The following is a 27,635-nucleotide window of genomic DNA, read 5'->3' as shown; positions in this document are numbered from 1 at the left end:
AAAAATTATTAAAAAAATTAAAAAGTATATAACTTATATTAAAAAGTTAAAGATTCTATTTTCTCTCTACTTTTTGCACATCTTTTCGTAAAAAGTTAAAAAGTCATTCTTTGGTTTGCATTTGGGAGATGAGTTTTAGGAAAAAATTTCTACAAAATTGTTTGATTTGAGTTTTTCTCAAAAAAATTTCAAAATCACTTTCTCTCTCTTACACATCAATTAATTATTTTTTCTCTCTCCTCTCTCTTTCTCAATCACTTTTTCTTACACACATCTACTCAAATTCTTCCAAAATATCAAATCATCACAAACTCCAAAAAAATAACTCTCCCAAAATATACAATCAAACAAACCAAAAAAAATTCTAAACTCTCCCTAAATTTTTTTTCAAAAACAACTCTTTCAAAAACAAACCAATCAAGCCCACTATTTTTTTCACCTCAAATTTTAAATAAAAAATTAAAAAATTAAAAAATTATTAAAATAACTTGCTCCTAAACCCGCCCTAAATGTGTCATACAGGTAGGTGTGACATTCATACGAGACTTATATGGTATAAATCCCATGTTTATACAAGATATTTAGGGGTGATTTGGAATGATCTAAATAAATGTATTTTTTAATTTTTTATGAAATATAAATTGCATATAAATTAGATTTAAAGTGATATGATAGAGAAGGAAAATGCCTCCGACCCCAATGGGGTGCTGGGGATCGAGTGTGTAGGACCCTGATTAGGCGGAAAAAAAAAATACTTTTTTTATTTTATCTCAGTCAATAAGGTCACGCCACGTCACTGGAATCGGACCGCACTGGAATACTGTGAGTTAAATAAAATGACGTGACCTTAACTTTTTTCTTAGATTACAACAAACGGGCTTAATTTTTTGGTCTAACATTTCTCCTTTCAAAAACCCTGAATCTCTCTCTTCAGCCCAAAAACTCAGGATCGATCAACAATGGAAGCTCTAATCTGCGAGAAACTCGGCGATCCAACACTACCCCCAAGCTCAACACAAGACTCGCCACTAACCCTCTCAACGTCTCACCCAATCCCCAAACTCAACTCTCCAACTTCAGTCAGAGTTCGAGTCAAAGCCACCAGCTTGAATTTTGCCAATTATCTCCAAATCCTCGGCAAGTACCAAGAAAAACCCCCCTTACCCTTCATCCCAGGCTCCGATTACTCCGGGGTCGTCGAATCCATCGGTCCCAATGTTTCCAAGTTCAGAATCGGCGACCCTGTCTGCTCTTTGGCAGCCCTCGGCTCTTTCGCACAATTCATCGTCGCCGATGAGACTGATCTGTGAGTCATACATACACTTATATTTGATAAGCATTTAATCTTTGTGTACATTAGGAATTTTACTTGTTCAAGCTTGAATGATTTGAGAGAAATTCAAGTCGGTTTTTTGTGTATGATCTGCTGCTAATCATGTATATAAAACAATGTTAAGAATTGATAGACATGAAACACTAACGGGAATTAAATAAGAATCAAAATCAAGTGTATACAAGAACACAAAAGATTTACGTGATTCATCTCATAATAGGGTAATCCGCTTACTCTTACGGTCGATGTGGTTTTACTATGATCTTAAAAGAATTACAATATAATGTATAGAAATGCAGCACTTCAACTATAAATACATATACTAGTATTTGGGCAATGGGGCAGAATTGTAAAATATACTCTTCTCGGTCGGGTTGTTAGTATTCAGTACTTACACACTACTCAAGAAACAAATGTTGTTTTGAAAACAGAGGCAGAACTATGAATACATAAAAAAATAACACCCAAATAGTACACATTAATATCTGTTTGGGAGGAGAAAGGTTGGGTACACATCTAACATTTGGCATAATGCACAAAGTGGTTGTCCCGTGTCTTGAACTCATAACCTCAGGATTATTAGGCAAAGATTTTATCATTAAACCAATTATCACCCCTAGAACTATGTATATATACATATATCTCTCTGTGGGTGTGTGTGTGCAGCTTTCAGATAACCCATAGATACTTGTATATTTCACGCAAAAATCTTACATCCACATTGTACTGGCACCCGCAATGTTATTATCACTGGCAGTGCTGATTCAATAAGAAGAATTCCTTTCAAAAAAAAATTTGGTTATTCGATTTTCTTCGGACTGGAAAGTTTCGCCGGTTATTCAAATTCTTTGATACTAATAGTAAGGAGGTAAAGTATGTAGAATATTTAGTGGGTTTGGTGCTAGTTCTTTTGCATGTTTGGTTCTCCTTCGGTGCAATGGTACAGGGTAGCCTTGTTGATCATTTTGAGGTCTCACGTGAAATATTTGCTGTGTAAAAATCAACTATTCAACACTTGTTCACCAACTGAACATGTGGAGTTAGGCTATTGTACACTCTTTTTTCCTGGCTAGCCACCATCCTTTCTAACCATTTTTATTGTTTGTGCATAATGAAAACTAGTCTAGAAATGTGTCCATAGTGCACCGAGGAGATCTAATTGTGCTTCTACATTTGTATATATGAAGATACAATCTTTACATACATATAGGTACAGTCAACATAAAGCTTGTAACTTATTCATCCTCAGTACTATGATTCACATTCTTAGACATATGTTTCTTCTAGGCATGGATTCATTCAGCATTTTGTTATTTTTATGCCATTTTCTTATGTGTTGAGAAAGTAAAGGTATCGAGTACCTGATGGATGTGATCTAGTTGCTGCTGGTGCACTACCTGTTGCATACGGAACATCACATGTAGCCTTGGTTCATAGAGCTCAATTGAGCTCTGGTCAGGTATCAATCCCCATTCTTGTTTGTGGCCATGTCATATGCCCTTCTGTTTTATATTACATACCTTTGTCTACATCCATGGGTGATGATGAAATTGTAGGTGTTGCTGGTTCTAGGGGCAGCTGGAGGTGTTGGGATTTCAGCTGTACAAATTGGAAAGATCTGTGGCGCCGTTGTTATTGCCGTTGCCAGGTACTTATGTAAAGCAGAAGTTTTAGTCTCTGTATTATGTGTCGGTGGCATAACTCAAAGGTTTGTGGTGTAATTTAGGCCTGAATGATGGTTTGAATTTCAGGGGAGGAGAAAAGGTGCAGTTTTTGAAGTCAATGGGTGTTGATCATGTTGTTGACTCGAACAAAGGAAACGTCACTGAAAGCGTCAAGGGATTCCTGAAGTCAAGAAAGCTCAAAGGGGTTGATGTATTGTATGACCCAGTTGGAGGCAAACTTACAAAGGAAACCATGAAGTTATTGAACTGGGGAGCACAAATTCTGGTCATAGGTTTTGCTAGTGGAGATATCCCTGTCATCCCTGCTAATATCGCTCTTGTTAAGGTACTCCTTTTTTGAAGTTTCAAACCATCCAACGTCCTTGTTATTCGGAACTCAAGTTCTAACTGATTTACTTATTTGTTGTTTGAGAAAGAAAAAGGCTAGGCAAAAGAGGAATATATTGAAGGGAAGGATTGGGAATGTGAATGAGTGATTTGGATGGAAGTGATTGTATTGGGGCTAAACTTGCTGTCCATTCAAAATTACAAAATCTACAATGTTATAGGTGGTGGCCCTATTGCCCGGGCAATTTAGTGTGAAAAGACAAATTATCCTTCTGAGAGAATATGTGAATCTTGATTTAAACGGAATTTTTGTCAATTCACAAATAATTTGACCATGCTGTGTTGTAAACTGGGGGATCTTGGACTGGGCACCTTGTCAAATAAGGAGTTGAACTCCAACTGCTCATATATTGGCATAATCATAGCTGCTAATAGTGCTAATAAGACACATTCTGCGTGTGTGCGCGCGTGTCTGAATGTGTGTGCGTAGCTCATTCATTCATTTATTTATATTATTATCATTAGTTTTTGTTGTGGACATTAAGAGTGTAGCATGGTTAAGAGATCCCATAGAGATATACTTTTCCGCATGTTTTGTGTTGATATCATGCATTTACAGAAGAAGTTGGTAGGTATGTGTGTTTATGATGATTGATGACCATGTTTGTTAACTAGTATTTTAGGAAAATCAAACCAAATGGTTAAACCAATGAAGAAGCTAATCCTGTTTGCAGGTCTGCCTTGGAAGTTCAAACACGTGGGCTGTGAATTGAAAAAGAATACAATAAAATGATAAAATGAAAATGAAAGGTTGTGGATCACACACCTCCATTTCTTGGCAATATTTCGAGTAACTTTTTTTGGCTCTGTAGCATTGCTCAATTAAAGTACTATTGTAATGATATTGTCTAAATGAAATAATGATGAAGGCTTCCTTTGTAACTTAATAAGTTGTAATGTAACATGATGAAATAGTATTTGGTAACGTCCAGCACTTTGTACAAACATCACTTTTCAAATTGATGGTTGAACTTGAACCTAATAGAGACCAGTTCTGAGACTTTAATTCAACTGGAAAATCTAGTCTGGTCTTTGTATTTTATGTCTTATCAATTCAATTAATAACATGTGCGTGTCGGATTGTTTTTAAGCTCTAATTACTTTTGATGCGTGTTATGCAGAACTGGACAATTCATGGACTGTTCTGGGGAAGCTATAAAATACATCGACCAGCTGTACTGGAAGATTCTCTGAAGGAGCTACTGTCCTGGCTGGCGAGCGGCTTAATCACCATCAACATTTCTCATATTCACAGCCTCTCAGAGGTCAGCAGCTCCATCTTTTGCTTTCTCCTTTAATTGAAGAAAACTTCTTGTCAAATGGGATTTATAAGCACTATTTACTCTTCCCTAAATTACTCACGCTGACATGACAGTTCATGAGTTCAAATATGCTACCCAAAAAGCTAATGGATCTTTAGGGACCAGGCAAATCCAAAGCTTGACTTGCACCTCCACTTGACACTTCTACCCAAGAGTCCCAAGTGGTGAAGCTTATATTAGGCTTTGAAATCTCGAAAAAGGAATTATCAACTCTTCCCTCCCCCACCCACCACCAGTGAGAAAAAAATCTATTGCATTTGTTGACGTAATCAAATGACTTTTTGATTGGCATGGATCATTTGGCTCTTGTTCATCTTTGAAATGACCTTGCTTTTTCTTCCATTATCAGTTGCTTAATTATTCATCTCGTCACTGGTATCAATCAAGTCCACCTGTGTCATGCTTAGTGTTTTTGTCTTCTACACAATCAGTTCAAAACCGGATAAGGGAGGGTTGGGGTAGGTTGGCATCCAACATAAAATGTAGTCACACCTTCATGACCATTAATCTTAAGAATTCTTTGGTCGAGTCACTGGCATCGGTTATCCAATTCATTATCCCAAATGGATTCTTGTGTTTTCACCAATAACAGTGGCCTTCTGCTATCTGTCGTCTTTTTTTTTTTTTAACAGTGAAGGGAAAAAAAAAAATTATTGATGAAAAACATCGTCCAGGATCAGAATATCAATAAAGAGGGTGAGTGTGAAGAGCATCATAGCAAAACTAAACAATCCCAACTAGGTTGGTACCAAAGAGTTAGCACATCATATGCTAGCATAACACCTAAAAGTTGGCGAGAAGACAACAAGCGAACAACTTTAAAGAAAACCAAAAGCAAGAGTGCAACAGTCCAAACCGCTTCATACTAACAATATTAGATTAAACCAGTTCAGGTATCGTCTTCAGCACAGATTCGGATCTGGTTAGGCCCGCTACTTCTTAAGTCCAAGCTGCTTGGACCCTTTCTTCTCTACCGCCTTATCTATCGCTTTTCAGCTGGATAGTATTAATGATACTCCCTGATCCCTTCTGTTTCCAAGTCATCCCGAGTTGACAGTAAGTCATGTGACATTAGTTACTCTATTTAGTACAAGTTAAATTGCGACCTCTTCAGTGTAATGATAGTTCCCAATCTTTCCACTGGATGCCATCCTTGTGAACACTAGAAAAATTCTTTTCCACACGAACGTCCATGTTCTCAACGACCCCCCACCCGCCCCACCTAAAAAAATAATAATTATAAGACCAAAAATCCTTGTGCTAGTAATTCTCAATTTGTGTAACAAATTTAACATAACAGATTTTCCCATTTCTCTGGCTAAGAAGCATCGTACTTGCATGTTTGATTATATGTAGAACTTCAATGCATATAGAATATGACACAAACGAATCACTTAACCTCACAGCAACCAAACCATGCAACAGTCCATTGGTTCAAAATCCTTAGTTAACTTTGGAAAGAAAAATAGCCATTGCAGTCTCCCATTTTTTTCCCTTTTGGGTCCCATATTCTCCAGCGCTCATAACTTCCATCTCCAAACCCTAGGTGAAGGAGGAATTTGATCCTAGGCACCAGACCAAAAGACTTTACTAGCTAAGCTAGCCAGTGCCTTTTAATTCTAATGGTTACTAGGTTTTGGTAAATTGCTGAATTTTTTTGTGCCGTTGTTGGCTTTTTCTCCCTCAAATGTTAAGGTACTTTGTGGCCTGCCTAAGTGCAACTCTGCTAGTTTTAGACTCTCGGAGTTTGGATCATGGATTTTTGTAAGAATTTGGAAAGGAAAATAGAAAAGATAGGTGAAATGTAGATATATTCCACATTTCATTCACATTTATCATTTTCCTTTCCCAATCCCTATCCAATCTATCTTTCTTGTTCGGACACTCTGACACCCCATACAGACTTGTTTGTACTTTGATTATCCATTGTCAAGGTATCACAAGTTTTCGATCCTTGAAAATGTTAGTGACAAGGAAATTCGTGTACCTTGTGTTTGATGGTTGCTTTTATTTTCCTGTTGCAATCTCAATATCTCTGATCTGATCGATGTAATTGTTTGTTCTTGACAGGCCAACCTTGCATTTTCTGCTTTGAAGGACAGGAAAGTGATCGGGAAAGTGATGATTGCTTTTGATGACGGCAAAATTGCAAGATCTAAGCTTTAATCTGGTCAGAATTTGGAATCGAGTCAAGGGGTTAAATATTTGAATGTTGGAATTCTCCATTCTTATTCTCAATAAATGCTGTGGTAAATTTTATAACTCTGCTGGATCAAAACAAGACGTAGGGGAAGATCCAATGAATAATGTTTGCCCAAAAAGAAAAATCACAGGAACCTAAGGCTAGTCCTTAATCCAATTACCATCTTGATGATCAGATAATGCTCAATTCTACTGACCCTGATCATCTTCATCTGGGAAATGTTTTTAAGCCAGTTTTTTTTTTTTTTTTGGAACTATTTTTAAAAAAAAATTATTGTGTATTTACTCTTTAAGCCCTAGGCTAAGACCATAAAAATTTTAAAAAATGGACCCATATAAAAAAATTAATAAATAAATAAAACTAAAACAACACAGGAAACCATACAAAAACACACTGAGCATTTTCGAAATTATTATTATTTATTTATTTATTTATTTTACCACACTAGTATTTCATTTTTTAAAATTTTTTTGATTAATGACACTGCTTATTAAACTAACACAACATGGCACTCGCAGCACAACCTAATTCAGCACATATAACTAGATGTGACAAGTATGTGGAGCAAAATTGCCATTAAAAAGCAATTTATGATCATTTACAACTTTCTAGGCTCAGAATGTTTCTTAATAAAAGGTAATAACACTTAAAAGATTCATCATACACTTTCTAGGCTTTGCAGAGTTGAGATGATTTCATCATATTTTACTCTTTCTAACAAGTTAGTGACTATAATAATTATTTTAACAAAAAATTTAAGGTTGATTGTTTTGGAGTATTGGAACGCTTTTTAAATAATTTGTGTGAATAAATAAATAAAAATAAAGAGTGGCGTTGAAGTATAGATGAAAAAATATTTAGGTAAAAATATTTAGTGTATATTTCTTTTGGGGGGTATTTTTACGAGCAAAAAATGAGAAGTATTATTAGAGTTGTTAAGAAATCATTCGACAACGCTCTTAATCAAATTGAAGATTTACATGGTAAATCTTCATTCTTTCTTTCTTGAGAAGCTGGTACTGTAACACGATCACAGTGAGATGGTGGCTTCCAGTTCCAGGTCAGAACAATGAAGAGGAGGCAAATACTAAAAATAAATTATTGGGTTAATTGGGTTTAAATACTCATAATAAAATGAAATGCTTTATTTTTATATATTTATATATTTTGGTGAATTAGATGAGTCAATAAATCGACAGGGCTAACTTGGCCAAAATCTTTGGAATTCATCAGGATGTTAAGAGTTCAAATCTTTTCATCTGTGCGTTCATATTGTGAGAGTTTTCTTTACATTAATTATTTATTATTATAATTGAATTATAATTTTAGAGTGAAAAAACTAATACATTTTTCAAAATCTTAACTTAAATGCAATTTCCTCAATAAAGTCTAATTTCGTAAGTTTGGATTGATTTTTTGAATCAGTAGTTCGGTTCCAAATTAGAAATTTAAAAATCCGTAAGTCATGGATCGGTTCCGAATTGAAACCGTTCCGGACCGTATATAAATAATTTATATTTATATTATAGACCCTTCCACATAATATGATTTCTTATTTCATATAAAAGCTAAACCAATTTTCTTATTATTTTTGTCTGATGATATGTTTAGTTTTAATACTGAGGAGAACTCTGCTTTGTGTAATGTGTATATCCAGTTTTGTTGCTTTTGTTTGTTGCTTTTATTTATTGCTTTTGTTTGATACTATATTTACGTTTTTATGAAATTAAAATGTTGTATATTTTTTTTGCTTATTAATTATGTGAATTCGTATTCCTAAACCGATCCAATCCATGTTCAAATGGATTGGTTTGGATTGGTTCCACGATTTAAACAGATCGGATTGGTTTCAATTTTTCAGAAACCGTAAATAACGGATTGGCCCTGATTTTACTCCAATCCGGACCAATTTGGGCCATATTCACCCCTAAAGAGAGATACACTTGGAGGGTAGGATCAGAAAGGGCAATGGGCGTATGGCCTTTTCTCGGAATTGAAATTGGTTCTCACTAGGCCATGCCATGAATGGAACCAACCTTTTATCTTTCGGGGACCAGAACTTAAATAAAAATGTGAGTAATGTTAGAGATTCACAATTTACCACAATTATATGACAATGAATTGGGCATTATATGGCTGAATTTGTGACCCCCCAAAAAAAAATTAACATGTAATTTGCAATCAAGAGATTAGTCCAAAAGAAAAAAAGAAAAAAAAATTAAGATTAAAAGAAGAGAGAAAATAAAAAATATAAGAATAAAAAAAATTACAAAAGACAAAAGAAAGAGAAGAGCACATGAATTGCTTTAAAATAAAAAAACAGAATAAAGAAGAGTTGGAGGCCAATACACGTCACATAGGAAATAGCAATAAATAAATAAAAAATACACAGGTAGTCAAGCCAAAAGCAGGGGGGCCATGGCCCCTTATAGTCTCCACATAAGTCCGTCCCTAGGCCACACAATCGACTGATGGGTGTAGTTTCGACCCCTCATTTTGATAATTCAATATATAAAAAACTTAGGTTGATACAAAACGATAGTCAATAGAAAATATTTGAGCAAATTATCTAGAAGTCTTATTTAAAAGAGAAGTTTATTTAATTTCACAACCTTTAGGATAGTTACCAACGACCGACGATTACCATTGATTGGGGTTTACCAGCGATCATTGACTTCTTTCTTCACCATTACCACCAGCGAGGGAGACGAGTTTTTGACGAAGAAGATGGTTGATCTACTTCAGATCTGTGTAGATACATGAGATCCAACTAGATCCAAACAAAAAATAGTTATCAAAGTATAATCTTCTCTCTATATTTGTTTCTCTCATTCGATCTCTCAATTTTTTTACCTTTTCTCTGCTATACACTTCTATTTTCCTATTTTAATGGAGAAAATTTTCAAGTTTTGAACAAATTATTTTTGAATTTTAGTTACAGGCGGTGAAAACTGTAAAATTTTACAGGTTTAGTTTTTTTATGCTAACATGTTTTAAAACTACTAAATTTTGCAGTTTCATAACATATTTTCTAGTTTGATTAATAAAGATAAATGCTTAATAGAATCATGCCTTGAAACTGTAACATTTTGCAGTTTCAAAGCTTGCTATTCAGTTTGATCAATATTGGAGATTATTTGCTTAAACCTTACAAAAATTGAAAAATAAAATATGTTTTTTTTTCCATTGTTGTTGTTTGTTATTGTTATGTTTTTTTCCTTTCTTTTAGTTTATCAATATTTAGCACATTTTTCTATGTTTTTTCACTATAATTTCTCCATTTATTCTTTTTTTTTAAAACAATATTCTGGATATTTCGGTAAGTCTCCGACGATGTTTTTTACGTCTAGCGAATATTTTGGATATTCTGGCGACTTCTAGTGACGTTTAGAAAACTCCAGCAATACTCCAGCAAACTTCCTAGCAATACTCCAGCGACTTGTCGGTGATGTTGAACATTCCAGCGAGTCTCCGATGACCATCTAACGGCAGTTCGACGATGGTGGGATGTAACAACGTTTTTAAAGTTATAATTAAAAAAATGGTAAATTACACTGACCTCCCCTGAGGTTTACCTTAATTACAGGGGCCTTTCCTGCAGTTTCAAAATTACACAGACCTCCCTTACTTTTGAAACTAATATACAGATACCCCCCTTCTGTTACTCATTTGTCCAAATTCAAACAAATTTCGTTGATTTCATCCAAAATTATTGTTCAAATTCCAATACTGCCCTTACCTCCCTCATACATATATATATATACCTATATATATGTATATATATATCACTGTGCTCACTCTATCTCTCTCTCTTCCCTCTCACTCTCTCTCTGTGCTCTATCTCTCTTCCCCCGTCGTCCTCCGCTGTCTCGACGCCACCCATTTCAAAACCTCCGTCTAGTGCCGCCACCACCATACCAAACTCTTATTTCTCTCTCAGCTTATCCATTTCCGCCATCACCACAAAAAAACCCTAGATCTAAGGAGCTTGGTGTCGCAGTGGTTGCAATCCAATCGTGAGGGTTGCAGTGATGGCAGATCGCGATGACAATCATGGCGATTGCAACGGTTGCAGAAAGAGTGAGAGAGAAATAGCGAAATCACAATGGTGGTTGAGTGTGATGGTGGCGATGCGATGAGAAGAAGATCTGAGGCTCAATGAGGCGAGAGAGCGGCGGAGTTCTCGACTGGATTACAAACAGATCTCATGTCAACTGGAACTTCAATCTCGATTTGTTATAGTCTTAAACCTTTGCACCAGATTTGACTTGGGTTAGAAATGTTCTTGCCAAGCACAGAACAATTATGATTGAGTAAACACAGAGCGAGAGAGAGAAAGAGAGAAAGCCATGGATTCGATCATCAGCGGAGGCGATGAAATAACAGTGTGATGCATTCTCTCAATCAAAACCACACTCGGAGACGAGCTCGAATTATCTATATATGAACTGCCAATTTGGGAAAAGAGTGTGTGTTTGATCAGGTTATCTATGTTTGATTGAGAATGTGTGTGTCGAATTATCTGTGTTTGATCAATTGTCAAAATAACAATGTGTGTCTTGAACCACTTCCTTGCTTAAACCCTTGAATTGTCAAAATAATAGTGTGTTTGATCAATTGTCGAAATAAGAGTGTGTGTTTAATTGGGTTATTGTTGGTTTGGGTTTTGGGTTTTTGATTAGAGAGGTTTGGGAAGAGAGTGTGAAGAAGACAATGGCAAAAATGGGTAGTAGAAAGAGGAAGATGCTGATGATATAGAGTGGGTCAGGTCTTTGGGGAAGACAATGATTGAAGGGTATTATGGTCAATTTCACTATCAAGTTAATGTTGTTAATGTTCTTTCGATGGAAAGGGGGTATCTGTATATTAGTGTCAAAAGTAAGGGAGGTCTGTAATTTTTTAAACTGCATGGGAGGTCTTTGTAATTAAGGTAAACCTTAGGAGAGGTCAATGTAATTTACCCTTAAAAAAAATCGGTAACAATTAAAAATATGTAGAGCTAATTGGTACAAATATTTTATTTTGAGACTAGATGAGTTTTGAATTTTGTGTATGGAACTTACTGATAAATGCTTCAAAATATTTTTCAAAATTTATTTAGACGAAAAATATTTTTACTTCACCACCTTTAATACAATGCATATTAATTTTAGGAGACTTTGTTCATAAATCTATTTTATGGACATTTAATTTAAGGCCATATTTTCAAGAACGTTTTGATCCAACTTCCAGGACCATATATGTCTATCTATCCAAATTATGTGACAAAAAGTTAAAATGATTTGGACACACAATATAGATTCGATTTGGACAGATAAGCAAAAATAAATAAATAAATAAGAAAAATATTAGCACATATAGATTCAATTTGGACAGATAAGCAAAAATACTTGGACGAATATATCAAAATAATTTAGATGGATAGATTAAAAATATTAATACAATTTGGACAGGTATTAAAAGTACAAAAAATATTGGGTTAAAATAATTTAGACAGATAGGTTGAAAATATTGTAATAGATATGCTAAAATAAATTTGGACAGATTAACCTAAAGCTTTGGACAGATAGATTAAAACTAATTTGGACAGATAGGTTAAAAATATTGAGAAAGATAAGTTCAAATAATTTGGATAGATAGATTAAAATAATTGAACAGATAGATAAAAATTGGGACAGATATAGGTGGTATTTATGAAACTAAATTTGTTAAATCCTCGCACATGGACAACAAATTCAAGAAATTGGCCCTTATGTCCCCAACAAGACCATCCGGTGTCCTCGATGACTTGTACAGTTGGGAATGTGAATTTATCAAGATTCTTTCTCAATTTTAATGTCAAAACTAAATATAGAAAAGTATTTTTATTTTAAAAAAATATTCTTTTATAAAATATTTATGCTGAAACAAACGAAATAGTATATACAAGAGTTTAAATTTACAAAATAAACAAATCAAATTACCATAATAAAAACCATCCAAACTCATCCGATCCTTAGTAAACTAGAGAGAAACTTTACCCTTTCGAATTATACTCGCGCTCGAGCGGGAAGGTCGTATATCAGTTGGCAGCTGGACATTTTAAAATCACTTTTTCTCATTCTTTCTATCTTTTACTTTTCCGAAGAAGCCATTTGAGAGCTCCTCTCTCTAAAACCATAACTTCTCTCTAAGTATTGATCTAGCTAGGGTGTTTTTCTTACCTTTGGCCTTTACAAAAAAGTTGTTGATCGTCGAGGGCTATCTTTTGATCCGAGAAACTCGTGGTTTGGAGCAACTTCGTTTTCGTCATCTTCTTTCCTTAAGCTCCAAATTTGAGGTAGGGATTCCTACTCATTCTTATGGGTTTTAACATAGATTTTGAGCTTATTGTTTAAATGGTTGATTTTGGGACTTAGGGTTTCAAAATGTGTTAAAGAGGGTTTTGTGATTTTGGGCTCATAATATGTATTTTGGGTTTCAAAATAGTGTTATTGATGTTGGTTGATGATATATACACCGTTGGGTCAATATTGGGAAATGGTAGAAAACCCTAATTGGATATATAAATTAATTAGTATGATTAATTTGAGAAAATTGTGGTTATATGGAATTGAGTTGAAAATAATGAAATTGGTTCATTATATGGTAGAATAGTGGAGTTAGATTTGTTAATCGCTCACTTTTGAAAACATTGATATTTTATCTATTGGAGCTTTTACTATCTGTTTAGAAATAATTGCTTGGGCTACCGGTGGAAGGTAGTTTTGATTATTGTAGACAATGCATGATGATTAGGCAAACTAAAACTAATCAAGTGAATATGTCATAGAGTATGACGGTTGATAGAATACATTAACGTTATGTATTGTTTGATTGTGTATACGACCTTATGTATATACGTTGTGTGTGTGGGAGGAGATAGGGGATGTACTCCACGGTTTAGGGGAAGATAGGGGATGGACCTCTAAACCGGATGTTGTTTGAGAGGAGATAGAGGATGGACTCTACTAATACAGCTCATATGCTTGTCAAATAATGTATTGATATAGCTCATATGCTTATCTTTGGAAGTGTTGATACAACTCATATGCTTATCATTGGAAGTGTTGATATAGCTAATATGCATATCTATTGAAATGTAGATACAGTTTGTATGCCTATCTGTTGAGATGTTGATACAACTAGTATGTTTATCTATTGTAAAATGAGAAATGTTTAATATGAGTCACTGTCTCATATAAGTGGTTGGCCAGATTTTGAGCCGTTGATGTAAATTGTGAAATGGATAAGAAATGGAAATTGAAATAAAACATGAACATAGTGGTCATGAAATGGAAATGGGTTATGAATTGATTTATGAAAACTAAACATTTATCAATTGCTAATATCTTAGTTATTGCTCATACTGTGTTTGGCATATCTCTTCTGGGCGTTGGCTCACCCTATATGGGACATTATTTTCAAGTACAGGTAGTATGCCACTTCCAAGGACATAGCTTGGATGATGATGAGAGTGGAAGACTCTTTTTTTTTTTTTGTTTATTTTGATGTGTTACATGTGAATTCAAGCCAAAGGCTTAATATGTATTGAGTTAGCACTCTTTTTTTTTGTAACCAAGTGTTAACTTGGAAAGCTGTAAACCCATAGGGCATTTGCTTTTGTTGTTAATATATAATACAGTTGTAAGAATTACTCTGATGAATAGAAATGGTTAATTTCTTTTATATTAATGCATGTCTAAAGTGATGAGTTTTATGTATTATTTTGAGAGTCTTACAAAAAATTCTGAGTTTCATGTTAGGGATTGTTTAGGGTGTCCTAAATAAATGCATTTTTTATCTTTTTGGACTAAAAAATTGAGGTTGAAAATATAGATGTTTGAGTTAACTTTTTATGAAAAAATGTGTAATAAAAAATTGTAAAAATTAATTTGTAGGGAAAAATTCAAATTGGGAATTGTGCAGCCGTAATTGTTGACTTTTGGTGAATAGTGTTAACTTTTTAACTTTTTAAGTAACTTTTTGTCTTTTTATATTTTTTGAAATATTCCAAACTTGCCCTTAGTCGAAAGTGACAGGTCGAAAAATAAATAAATCCCCCCCCCCCCCCCCAAACAAAAAAAAATAATAACCCCCCCCCAAACAAAAAATAATAATAATAAGAAGTTTTGTCCGGAAAACTGTTAGTAAAAAAAATATTAGATTATTGTTAGTTCACTTTTTTTTTTTCCTAATGTAGCTTTCAATTTACACCAGCATATGCCATATGAGAAAAAAAAAAAATGTAGGCCCGCCAATTATTTTTTTTTATTTTTAAATATAGATAAAGCAACTACTTCGACAGAAGGTTATATATTATTATGCAAATTTAAAAAATAAATAAAAAGTACCAAGAAGTATTTTTTCATCTCTCAAAGATTAGCATTAACCTCTATCAAAATTATCAAATCAACCTATTATTTTTTTTATTATAAATTATGTACATTAAGAGTCCCTATAAAATAAACAGTTTAAAATATCGAATGGTATAAACTCTGCAAACCTCTCAAGTTTTCTCAAGTTCAAATTGTTTGGAATGATCTAAATAATTATACTTTTTGACTTCTTACGAAAAAATATACAGAAAAATAAAGAGATGATATAACCCAAATAAATACACTTATCCAAATATGTACACTTATATCAATCATGCCAAATAACCCCACAAAAAAAAAAAAAAAAAAAAAAAAAAAAATCCAACTCATTCAAAACAACAATTCTCCTTCAATGGTTGAATTTCTTCTTCCTTTTCAGAGCAACCCATCTACCTTTGCCTTAACAATTTAATGCAATAACACTTCATATTACAACACTTTCTGAAAGCAACAAGAGGACGGGACCCTTTCGAAACAAAGTACCAAAAATGTCGTGCACTGAGTTGTCTTTTTTTTTTTGTTATTCAACTTCACAAAGACAGAATTATGTCTCAATTAAAAATACAACATTATTGTTATGCATCTTTTCCCATTTTCCAAACATTATGAAGAAAAACAGAAAACAAAAGAAAAGAAAAAGGGACCACATGAAAACAACATAAATTGACTAATTGTAAAAGTAAGACCAAAGCTCATTGCCAAAACAGGATCTGAGCTAAAGAGGTCCCCCCATCCCCATTAGGCAAAATCCCTTAACCCAATATACCAAACCATCACTTGTCTGAGAAAATTGAAAGTAATTTAAACAAATTAAACAAACTATATATTCAACATCTCAATGGGGGGCTCACATAGCCACTGGATATAAAATATGCAAGCAATGAACTCATGGCACAGTTGCAAATGAAATTAAAATGAAACAAAGTGTACTTTCTTTCTCGACGAACCACATCGAACTCAACTTTTAAACTCAAAGCATACATGGCTTTGTACTTTCCCCACGCGACTAAGTCATTAAAGTACTCAATTCACTAGTTTCAAACCCGATATTCGTATTCTTATTGGCTTAGAAAAAAGGACCGACAGTGATGTTTTCTTATTTTTAATGGACTTTCACCACTTAAGCCAAAAAATTTGTATCAACGGCGCATGGCGCGTGTTGCAAAAACCTAGTCATAGTTCTATGCGAAACAAAACCTAAACCGGCTCCAAGTATACAACATGAAAACCAAACTCTGCAGTTTCCAAATAAAAACTCATCAAGAATAAAAGGAGCACAATATTGATCCAACTTCCAATCAACATTGCACCTTGTATTACTAGAGATTGAAGACTCAACACCTCTTCATCAGTAGAAAAAAAATGAAGAAACAATTAAACAGGTCTTACTCCGCACTCAACATATAAAGAAAAATATATAATGTAAGAAGACTAAAGGGGAGCTTCACCATTTTGTTTGCTGAAAGGGCAACCAAAACAAAAAAAAAAGAAAAACGAAAAAAGAAACAAGAAGAAGAAGAAGAAGTGAAGGAAGAAAGAAGATGAAGTTTTATCTCACCAACCACTTCAGCCTCAATGGGTGAACAAGTGAATCTAACATAGATTTTAAGAGAAGGACAACCTGTGAACAAGCAAGGAAAAAATTCAGTGGGACAACCAATATGAGCAAACCTCATGAAGAATATAATTTTCTTCAATAACAACACAAAATTCATTATTTTTATGTGGTAATGTTGATGGATACAATTCACATTACCTTTTGAGGATACATCTGAAGAGCTATGGTTAGAGAAATAGCTATAGAAAAAGGAAAGAAGTCAAACAAATCAGGAAAACACCAGAAAAAAGCAATGATAAATATGTCTACATATACTAATTAAAGAGAGGAATATGAAAAAGGCAATACCCAGGAAAGAAGATTGTTATCACAATAATCTTGAAACTTTACAAGAGCGAGGGAGACCAGAAACAAATTTTCTAGACAGGAAAAGTAGGAAGAAAATGGCTAACTTGAAATTTGGGATGTTCCCCAACTGCACCAGTGCCAAGCAGTAATGAGCCTCATAGCATTTTAGGGATCATTAGGCATACATGAGGCCCTAAATAACTTGAAAGAAGATCAAAATATTTGGATGTTACAAAGTTTAGGCAGTTAAAGTCAGTACTCTCCAATAGAAAAAGTTTGCTAGCAGAAAACAAGAATGATTATAATGCATGAAGGAAAAAGATCAGGCAGCAGAAAGAGGGAGCTCCCTTCAGTCCAAGCACAGAGGGAGAGGAATGAAAACTATCTCCCGCATCATTCATGCAATCACAGTAGCCATTTAATGAATGCCCTTTCTACTGAGTGCTTGAATGAATGAGTCGGCAGCTAATTCAGACCCCTTATCTCATCCATGAGTGGACCGAAGGAAGCTCTCTCAGACCATTCCTGTGCAGCTACTTTTGCCAGTGTTAACCATAATTCAACTGCACTCCACCCTGCCACATATGAAAAAATAAATGAAAATTTATCTTTTCCCCAAGCTTTAATTTTTCTAATCATCAATGGTGAAACAATCATTTTACTTGTTACTAAAACCAATAGTGAGCTTTTCAGTGTCTGTGAACACTCCTAATATAGAATTTCAAATGCTCAAATATGCTTATGTTACTCTTTTTTTTTTTTAATTTTTTATTATTATATGTAATTGTGCTTAATTATGTGACTCATTATAGAGAAAACAATAAGGAGAAACAGTTTATTCAATGATTTTCAATGGTTAGTAGCAAAGCCATAGTTACAAAATTTACGACATGGTAACCACAAATAATTTTCTTCCATCAAACATGAAGAGAAAAGAGTAAAATTGTAAATTAAATGTGGGCCACATGAAACAATTCTCATTTCTTGATTAAATAGATCAAATATGGTTACCAGCTTCATGTTTAAAATAAAAGATAATCATTTGAAGGAATTGACAGTAGTTAATGCTTTTCTTGACATAGTAGCATAAGTAGTTTTCTTCCATGAGAACTCAAAGAAAAAGTAAAAGTAACATGTATACAAAATATGGCCAATTTGGAATGTTGATTTAGGAATCAAAATATTATGATGAGTTTTAAAAGTAATCAGTTGAGGGCGATGATAATAGAGAACAAATTTTTGGAGTTTCTTCTTATGGTTAGTCCTACTATTCCACTTCAAGCTTACTACATGTAGAAAACTAGTTTTAGATCAAAACCCTTTTTTAGGAAATCATATCAATGTAACACAAGAAAAGAACAAAATTGAAACCAAAATAATGTTATTAACCTTAGAATATAACAATGAGTGTTTGAAACCAAGTTTTCTTTCTCAACTTTTATTTATTTATTTATTTGGGTTTAAATTTCTTTTATCACTAATATCCACTTCAGGCTATATGTAGAAAAACTAGTTTCAGATCAAAACCTTTTTTGGGTCATCAATCCAACAAGAAAAAGAAACAAAAATGAATCAAAAAATAATCTTATTGGCCTTAGAATAAATCAGAAGAGACGGAATTTCAAACCTATTAAAGCTGCCTTAAAATGTGTATGTCTTAGTTAACAAGGAGTGGTCAAAACCAACTTTTCTCTTTCAATTTTTCATTTTTTTTGGTTTAAATTTCTATTATCAAGTAGCATGAAAGATTCTCAAAAGTACAAGGGACACATTTAAAGTATATTTACATCAAAATACTAATAAAACATCTAAAACCCAAGAACAATTAAGAAAATCTTCCAGAACAGAAAAGCTAGGCAGATTGAACCTTCCAGACCCTAACCCTAAATATAAGCTTGACTACAGAGAGATAAAGACCCATTTCCCATTTCACCTTAGATTGTTTTAAATAGGAAGCCCCAATTAATGAAGAAAACATATCATATGCAATCATCACTATTGTGTGGACAAACCTAAATTTCTTAGCCTTCTAATAAAAGCCATAAAACCTCAAATTCCAAAAATACACTCAGAGAAAGTAGCAGTAGCACAGATGATCAAGTCATTGGATTTACTGTGACAAACAAAATCAAGTGAAATTCATATTGTAAAACATTCACTTTTTTAATTAAAACAGAAAAGAAAAAATAAATAAATAAAAAGAGAAGTAAAGAAAAGAAAGAACTTAACTGCTGACAATAGGGGATGTGTCTTGAAAAACTGAAACCCTAAATCTCCAGTGGTGCAGGGTATAAATTTGAATGTCAATTCATTCACTGCAACAAAAAAAGGGGGAAAAAAACAAGATGAGAAAAACAAAGGAAGAAAAAGAGAAGCTGAAAAGCATATTCAAATTAGAGAAAGAAATGGGAAAAAGTGAGTGGCAAAAAATTAGGGGGATGAAAGAAGTGTTGTTATTTACGCATAATATAAAGAGAGGGGAGATGATGGGTCACTGTCGTCATGAGAGTCATAAACAGGAGGAAAGCGACTTCAAAGATCTCAGCAAATCTATACTCTGAACATGAGAGAGAGAGAGAGAGAGAGAGAACAATATTATTACATAGGTATGTACATACATCAAAATACTTAAAACGTTTTAACAAGTTCCATAGTCCGGAGCATTTACTCTCAAAGAAAAGTGAGAGAATCCCACTCTCTCTGAAGCAAACTGCAGTCAAATGGGTTTCAGGGGGTTTGCGTGGGAGGTGAAACTATGAGGTTTGGGGAATGAATTTTACTTTACATTACCCCCCCTCTCTCTCTCTCCCTCCCTCCCCGTCTATTCCCAACTGGACCACGCTTGATGTACACTCCGTCCGTTGTAAATACATACATGTATAACAAAAAAAATGGCCAGCAGCTTCTCTCCAGGTGGTTTTTATTTAAACAAAACAAAAAAAAAAAAAAAAAAAAAAAAAGAGGCAGGTTTGTCTTCTGTCCGAGATCGAATTAGAGTATATTATTGAATCCCTGGAAGTTTATCACGGATTCTGTGTTGATGACATAAATCGTTTAGTATTTATAACTTGTCAAAGTATTTTAATTGTTATAAAAAAAATTATATTAATTAAATATTAATAATTATTTGATTATATCAAATTTTTATCAATAATAAATATAATTTTCAAAATAAGTTATCGACAAAAATATATATTTTGTACTTATTTTGTAGAGAAAAATATGTAACAGTAGTACAATCAAAAAAAATTATTACATATTCACGGATTTGTTTACTATAATTTTAATAATTAATATATATAATTTATTATTTATTTATAATTTTTATTAAAAATCTATACTGAAGTTGAATATTTCCAAATTTTTTAACATTACATAAATAATATCACTATTACTACCACGCCCCCACTAACACTATCTTATTATCGGTGTCACCATCATTCCTACTACTACTATCATTGTCACCGTCGCCTCTACCACTAGTACCTCCAACTCTTTATTACCACACCAACACTTACGGAACCACTTAAAAATTGTTTGTTAAGTTTGTTGGTATCTATTTTATATTTATAAAAATAAAAATAAAAAGGTAAGCAAAATTTATTTTTATTGTAAAGAATAAAAGTTGAAAATTCATTTAGTCTATAAAAATATTTTGAAAATAAATAAAAATAAAAATAGATAAATATGTTTGAGAAGTTGGTGGAGATGTTGGCCAACAGTAGAAGGTGGACAAATATGATGATCAAAGGTGCCCAAAGCGTTGTCCAAAGGCCACCAAAAAGAGTTCAGAAGTCGCAACGGTAATCGGTCAGTCACCATAGAGTTGCTTATTTGGCTAACCACCAGCAACTCTAAAGCAGCTAATTGATTATCGTTGTAACCTCCTATCACCTTTTGGTTAATACATACTTGTCAAATACTGTTTTAGAATACATATAAAATACGAGTAATTATACACACAAATAATTTAGTTAAATTGGTTAGAGTTTGTCAAATTTTCAATTAAAATTAGTGTTCAAATCTCATAAACAACTTCTATATTCTTATTTTTACATGCAAAAATATTTAATAAATAAATAATAGTTCGGTTTAGTTCAAAATAGTAATCAAAGCCTTAGAATTAGGAATCAGATCGATTTAAACGATTCAACTGTTTTCAAAATCGGAACCAAAACCTAAGCTAATAAAAACCACCGGTTTGGTTCATTTTGTCGATTCCACCGAAATTAGACCAATTTCAACGGTTCAACTGTTTTCAAAGCCAAAACCAAAACCTAAGCTAATAAAAACCACCGGTTTGGTTCATTTTACCAGTTCCACGGATTTTCTTTTAACACTACTTATCTTTATACATTTTACATATAATTCAATACATTTTTTTGCACATTTTTCAATCTTAGCCGGTACACATTAACTCATCTTTAGCACTTTTCACTGTAGTTCTCATTTCTATTTATACATAAATCAATCACAAAACCAAGCATAACTTTCTCATATAAGTGTGAGATTCACAAAACAGTGGAACCAATATCATGTGAGAAGGTTGTGTTTTATTTTGTAATTGGTTTCTATATTCTTAAATTTTTTCTTAATGTTTTATATTTTTTAAAAAATAATTAAGAAATCAATGAAAATAACTAAAATCAAATTGTAAAGACAGACCAATTGTTGGATTCATGTGGCACGATACACATGCCCTTTGACAAAGTGTGTCGGCATAGTACCTTAAAGTCGATGAATCTAACAAAGGTTATATGTCCTTTGACAAATAATGTTTGTCTATGTGCGTATCTGCATGAAGGGACAAGGTGTGAACTTTCATTGGACCCCCGCCAACATTTTCTTCCACCATCTGTGGCAAAAAATTAAGCCAATTTTGTATCACACAATTTTTGTTTTGGATTTTAAATACTAATTGGATTAAAAAAAATGTTGGAAAGAATTCTCTTTCTTTGAATGGTGATCTCTAACAGTGTGGCTCCTTTCAACAATTACAGTCAAAAACCACAAGAAAAAGGATTTGAGTTTTCAATTTGCAGTTTTATGGATGGAAAAGAAAATGTAAAAACTTAACTAGAGACAATAATTGATTTTTTTTTTTTCTATTATGGGATATATTGAATACCCATCCTCTAAATCTTACATACTAAACTCATTCACTTCAAACTTTGCGCACCCATAAAACAATTCACTCGCAATCTCTTTTAATTTCAGGGGAATTTCAATTTAGGAGTAATTTTAAAAAATAATTACAAATAAGTGATAAATTTGATAAATATTAATAATCAAAAGCATACAATTTTGAATGAATTTGTAATAAAATTTTGAAACTACCATTGATGGGTAATTTTCCCTTAGTCTAAAATGTTACGTATTAGGAAAAAAATTTCAGAAAGTGAAGTGCTATGATGTAGATTGAACATTAGGGTGTTGTGAGTCACATGCAAAATGCATTTAATTCATAACTTCCAATTTAAGAGTGCACATCATAAATTTAAAGAAAAATTATATTGGTAGTTCCTATATTTTACTTGTTGTATTATTATGGTTATTACAATTTCAATTGTATCAATTTTAATCTTTATTATTGGATTTTGCATCAATTTGATTTAGTTGATAGCGTTGTCAGGATTTTTTTAATAAGACACGATCAGTTAGTTGATTGATGTTAAGTCACTGAATTGATCAATTTTACAAATATTTGCCTCTAAAAACATGACATATGCAACTCATGTGCACATTTGTCATAAAAAAAATTATGTTAATCATGTGGTTTAATTTTGATAATGTCTGAAATATTATGGGATAAATTGTGATTTTTTTAATATACATAAGTTTATTTTCTTTGATACAAAATTTTATCTATTAAAATATATGTCTTGTGATATATTTGTTATAAATATTATTTAAATCAAAATTACTTTGCAAGATTTGATTTTACAAAAAAAAAAAAATTATAAAATTTACTATTTACGTTTTGAAAAAAATACAGTTAGTCACTATTTATTTTTTGACAAATTTGATATTGATTAGTTGTATTCTTTTGAAAAATGTGATATTGGTGAGTTTTTTTTTTTTTTTGACAAAATTTAATATACTCACATGTAACGGTTAGTTATTTTTATTAGAACGTATCTAAAATCTCTATAATAATTACAAAGATTTTAAAAGGATATATATTTTCATATCTTATACAAATATTATTTAAAGAGATTTTACTATGCATACAAATATTTTAATAGAGAAGTTACTGTGCAATTAAATATTTTAATATAAAAGTTACTATGCATTCACGGTATATCATTTGATTTTGGCAAAAGTTTTGAAATATTTGTATCACTATTCATCGAAAGCGATATTTGGCCAATTGTTTCAAACTCCTCGTGGGCGTGTTCTCCGTGTGTATCTGAGCTGCAAATATTCTCCGCGTGGTTCAGTCGATGCCTCGTGATCTGTTAGAGGAGCGTCCCTCTCCCAACGGATATATGTTCAACGAATATATTTTATATATATATATATATAGGAGTGTTTTGTTTGGGAAAAAAAAAGAAGAAGAGAAGTGAAGAAGAGAAAAATTTGTTATATTGAAATATTCTCAAATATTGTATTGTGCTTCATTGAGTTATATTTTTTGTAAGAAAATTTGTTGAGAGTTTGAGCAAAATTGTAAAAAAGTTTTCTATCCCTTATTCATTTTATACTTGTAAAACGAGAGAGTTTTTGTGAGCGATTTTTTTAGATAAAATCATTTGGATTAGGTGTGACTAGGCACCGGATTTAAAACTAGTCAAGTTATTTTTGTGAGTGGTTTTTGGGATAAAATCACTTAGTTAGGTGGGACTAGACACTGGATTCTAAACTAGTCTGTAAAGGTTCAGTAGCATCCGTGAAGCTAGTAGTGTAATTATTATTTGAAGAATGGTGCAGAAATTCTCAAAGAGGATACTTGGAGAGTGGACGTAGGTCTGGCGTGCCGAACCACTATAAATCTCAATGTTTGATTTTCTCTCCCTATCTCTCTTACTTTTATGTTGATAATTATTGTTCTATTTTTTAATTGTTAAAATTTGAATATTGTGTTTATTATTTTTAATAACTCAATTCACCCCCCTCTTGAGTTGCCTACCTAGAATAACAATTGGTATCAAAGTAAAGGCTCTAGTATTTTTTGACTTAACAATCTTAGAGTTGATCAATGGCAACCATTATAGGAACACATATTATTGATGGTCACTCACCTTTCAACCCTCCATATTTTACTGGTAGCAATTATAATTATTGAAAAAATAGAATAATGATATATATTCAAGGGACAGACTACAAGATATGGAATATTATTTAAAATGGTCTAATTATGCCTTCCAAAATCGTAGACACAAAGAAAGTTCCTAAAATATAAGAAGAATGGGATAAGAATGACCTTAGAAAAACTCAAACAAATACTAAAGCAAAACATATTTTGAACTGTGCACTTGATCCTAACGAATATGATAAAATTTGTGATTGTGACACAGCAAAAGAGATTTGGGAAAAATTAAAAGTCACACACGAAAGCATGACTCAAGTAAATGGAATTACAGAAGAAGTAAAATCTGCATGTGGAGATAATGATGAATGTTGCTCCGATAAGGACATCAACAACAATGAATCATTTCATCTATGCTTAAAGACAAATGAAGATAATGAGATATGTGATTCTAATAATGAATATTATTCTTTTGATGAATTACAATCTGCATTTGAATAATTGCATGATGAATTTCAAAAACTTGGCATTAAAAATATTGCACTTAAAAAATTGCTTGCAAATTCAACAAAAGAAAATGAATCTTTATATAATAAAATTGAAGTGTTGCAAAAAGATTTTTTTAAGATAAAAGAAGAAAATGACATATTGAAATCAAAAGAATCTCTTATTTTGAAAAATAAACTAAATGATTTGAAACTTAAACATGATGTTTTGAAAAATGAAACTAAAATATTGAAAAATAAAAATGAAGTCTTTAAAAATGAAATGAAACTTTAAAACATAAAAACGAAAGTTTAAAAAAATAAAATGATTCTCTCAAAAATTCTTCAAGTGATTTGAAAATTGAAAATAATTCTTTAAAAGGAAAAATTGAAGATTTAAATAAAACAATTTTCAAATTTACCCAAGAAAAAGAAAATTTAAATAAATTACTTTGAAATCAAAGTTGTATTTTGGACAAGGCCGGTATTGGGTACAAACCCCATAAGAAACAAATGTTTTATAAAAATTTCTTTGTTAAAGAATTATCATTTAGTAATCATAATATTGTATGCCATTATTGTAATAGAAATGGTCACAATTTTATCATGTCAATTTAAAAAGGCATTACATGAAACAAAAATGATATGGGTTCCAAAATCAAGTAACTCTGAAACTAACATTCACGGACCTAAAAAAGTTTGGGTACCAAAATCGAAAACTTGATTTTTTTGTAGGTGTGCTTCAAGGTGAAAAAGAAAATGATATTTGGACAGTGAATTTTCAAAATATATGACCAGGGATAATATTCACCAATTTTCTCGGATGAACAATAATCATGCAACATTAAGCAACAATAGTAAATAATTGGTATGGATGACATTGGTAAAAGTTGGTTTCCAATTTTGAAAATATCTTATTTGATGATAAATTTTCTACTCTCTTGCATACATAAATATACCATTGCCATACATATATTTTTGTCATACCATGCTCACATAATATCATATAAGCCACAAGAATGATTTAGATTATAAATAATAATAAAAAAATTGTGATTTCATTATATCTTGATTATCTTTATTGAATCACATTTGATTCTGATGATGTAGTAAATTGATTAAATGTAATATTTTTTAATTTGACTTCATATGTGTTATATTTTGAAAATTTCGAAAATAGCATTCTAAATTCTTAATTGATCATGGCACCTATTGAAATCTTCTCATATTTTAAGTTTATCTATTTTTATTAAAGATAAAAGAGGAAAGTGAAATATTATAATATTTATTATGTGCTTAGTTAACTTGATATGATTACATTTTATACACTGTATGTTTCATGTGATTGTTTTATGATTGCTATATCTGCACAAAATCACCACAGAAAAGGGAAGCACCAACTTAGGCAGAGAAATAATTTTGTTAAACATTTTTATGTAATTTTTTTATGAATTCTCTCCCTATCTCACCCCCCGTTGTCCCACTCTCTCTCTCTCTCTCTCTCTCTCTCTCGATTTCTCTTTTTGCTCTCTATTTTTTCTCTTTCTCACCCCACTCTTGCTCCCTATCATCCTCCAACAATAACTCCATCACCACTATCATTCATCTAAATCTATCTCCAATATACACAATTCCATCTTCGATCCACATACATCCTTCTCCGATCTACACAAACACCTTCGATCTACACAAAATTCATTTCCAATCTTCTCCATCATTTTCGATCATCTCTATCATTGTTGTGACGCCTCAAATTTCTAGCCCAAATGATAAGACAACAATCATAGCTCTTTCAAGGAAAACTGAATATAAATCTCCAAACTTACATTACATGATACAATAGTTCTTCATGCAACAATACATTAATCTAACAACAAGTAAATAAACAAATAAATACCCCCAAGGGTTTAAAAGTTTCCAAGGCTTGAGCCTGGTTATACAAAACGGTTAGCCAACCCACACAAACACAGCCCTTGGCTTACATACAGAGTCACAGCAAAATGAGAGCATTGTACTCCCAACACATACTTCCACACCCCTAGTTGGGTGAGATCACCACATCTTTTCCTGCACAAAAATCCCGTAGGATGAGCATAAAGTCCAGTAGAAAATTCTTAACAAAGTATATACATTTTATACAAGTCTCAAGAGATAAAATGCACATGCCATGCTATGCCCTTTTTGAAAATAAATCACATTTTCATCTTTTGAAAACCATGATACTCAATGATATCATGCAATTTCAATTGTTCAAAATTTAACAATTTATTTCAAGGGCGGTAAATACGACTCTGGTAAGTAGACTATACAAGTGATATCAAATTGTCATTTTTACCGGTATTAATCGAAAGGCTCGACACCTATCCGCGCAGGTTTTCTGTTTTTCACCCCGGACTCTCAGGCCAACTTATTCAATATCATCTACACAACCTATCAAGATTTACCAACATATTTACCCCAAAACCATTCCATGAAAACTTGTTTCTCAACATTCTTTTCTTAATGCAAGTTTTCAAATCAACTTTCAAAATTTAATGTAATCAAATGAATTGATATGCCAATTTCACAAGATGAATATAAATACTTTTATTTCAATTCATTATCCAAGGAATAACACAATTCTCTCTTTTCAAGTATCTTCAACAATTAGTTATTTCAAGACTATTTTA

The 27,635-nt window shown here is 32.4% G+C and overlaps 1 protein-coding gene and 2 long non-coding RNA genes across 3 annotated transcripts; 1 reads left to right on the top strand and 2 right to left on the bottom strand.

Moving 5' to 3' along the window:
- The first annotated feature begins 829 nt into the window (after positions 1-829).
- LOC114269407 (GroES-like zinc-binding alcohol dehydrogenase family protein) lies at positions 830-7,104 on the top strand. The gene is made up of 6 exons (XM_028210719.2): positions 830-1,306; positions 2,684-2,792; positions 2,890-2,981; positions 3,085-3,343; positions 4,527-4,670; positions 6,798-7,104. The coding sequence occupies exons 1-6, from the start codon at positions 960-962 to the stop codon at positions 6,891-6,893; spliced, it is 1,047 nt and encodes a 348-aa protein (XP_028066520.2). The 5' UTR covers positions 830-959; the 3' UTR covers positions 6,894-7,104.
- Positions 7,105-16,652: 9,548 nt separating this feature from the next.
- Positions 16,653-17,216, bottom strand: LOC145795083 (uncharacterized). Its single transcript, XR_014335291.1, has 2 exons — positions 17,083-17,216; positions 16,653-16,947 (listed from the first exon to the last, which is right to left on the bottom strand). It is a non-coding gene; the product is annotated as an uncharacterized LOC145795083 (long non-coding RNA).
- Positions 17,217-17,430: 214 nt separating this feature from the next.
- On the bottom strand, positions 17,431-19,979 carry LOC145795087 (uncharacterized). Its single transcript, XR_014335307.1, has 3 exons — positions 19,694-19,979; positions 19,462-19,547; positions 17,431-17,807 (listed from the first exon to the last, which is right to left on the bottom strand). It is a non-coding gene; the product is annotated as an uncharacterized LOC145795087 (long non-coding RNA).
- Positions 19,980-27,635: the final 7,656 nt, after the last annotated feature.

This window comes from Camellia sinensis, chromosome 1 (assembly GCF_055761805.1).
Source record: "Camellia sinensis isolate YWXY chromosome 1, ASM5576180v1, whole genome shotgun sequence".
NCBI classification, from domain to species: Eukaryota; Viridiplantae; Streptophyta; class Magnoliopsida; order Ericales; family Theaceae; genus Camellia; species Camellia sinensis.
The sequence above is the reverse complement of the archived record's forward strand: the minus strand, read 5'-3'. Positions and strand labels throughout refer to the sequence as shown.

Excerpts from the sequence above, each read along its gene's own strand:
- LOC114269407 (XM_028210719.2), top strand. The coding sequence starts at position 960 with ATGGAAGCTCTAATCTGCGAGAAACTCGGCGATCCAACACTACCCCCA. Across the intron at positions 1,307-2,683 it reads GTCGCCGATGAGACTGATCT|GTATCGAGTACCTGATGGAT; the intron begins GTGAGTCATACA and ends GAGAAAGTAAAG. Across the intron at positions 2,793-2,889 it reads CTCAATTGAGCTCTGGTCAG|GTGTTGCTGGTTCTAGGGGC; the intron begins GTATCAATCCCC and ends ATGAAATTGTAG.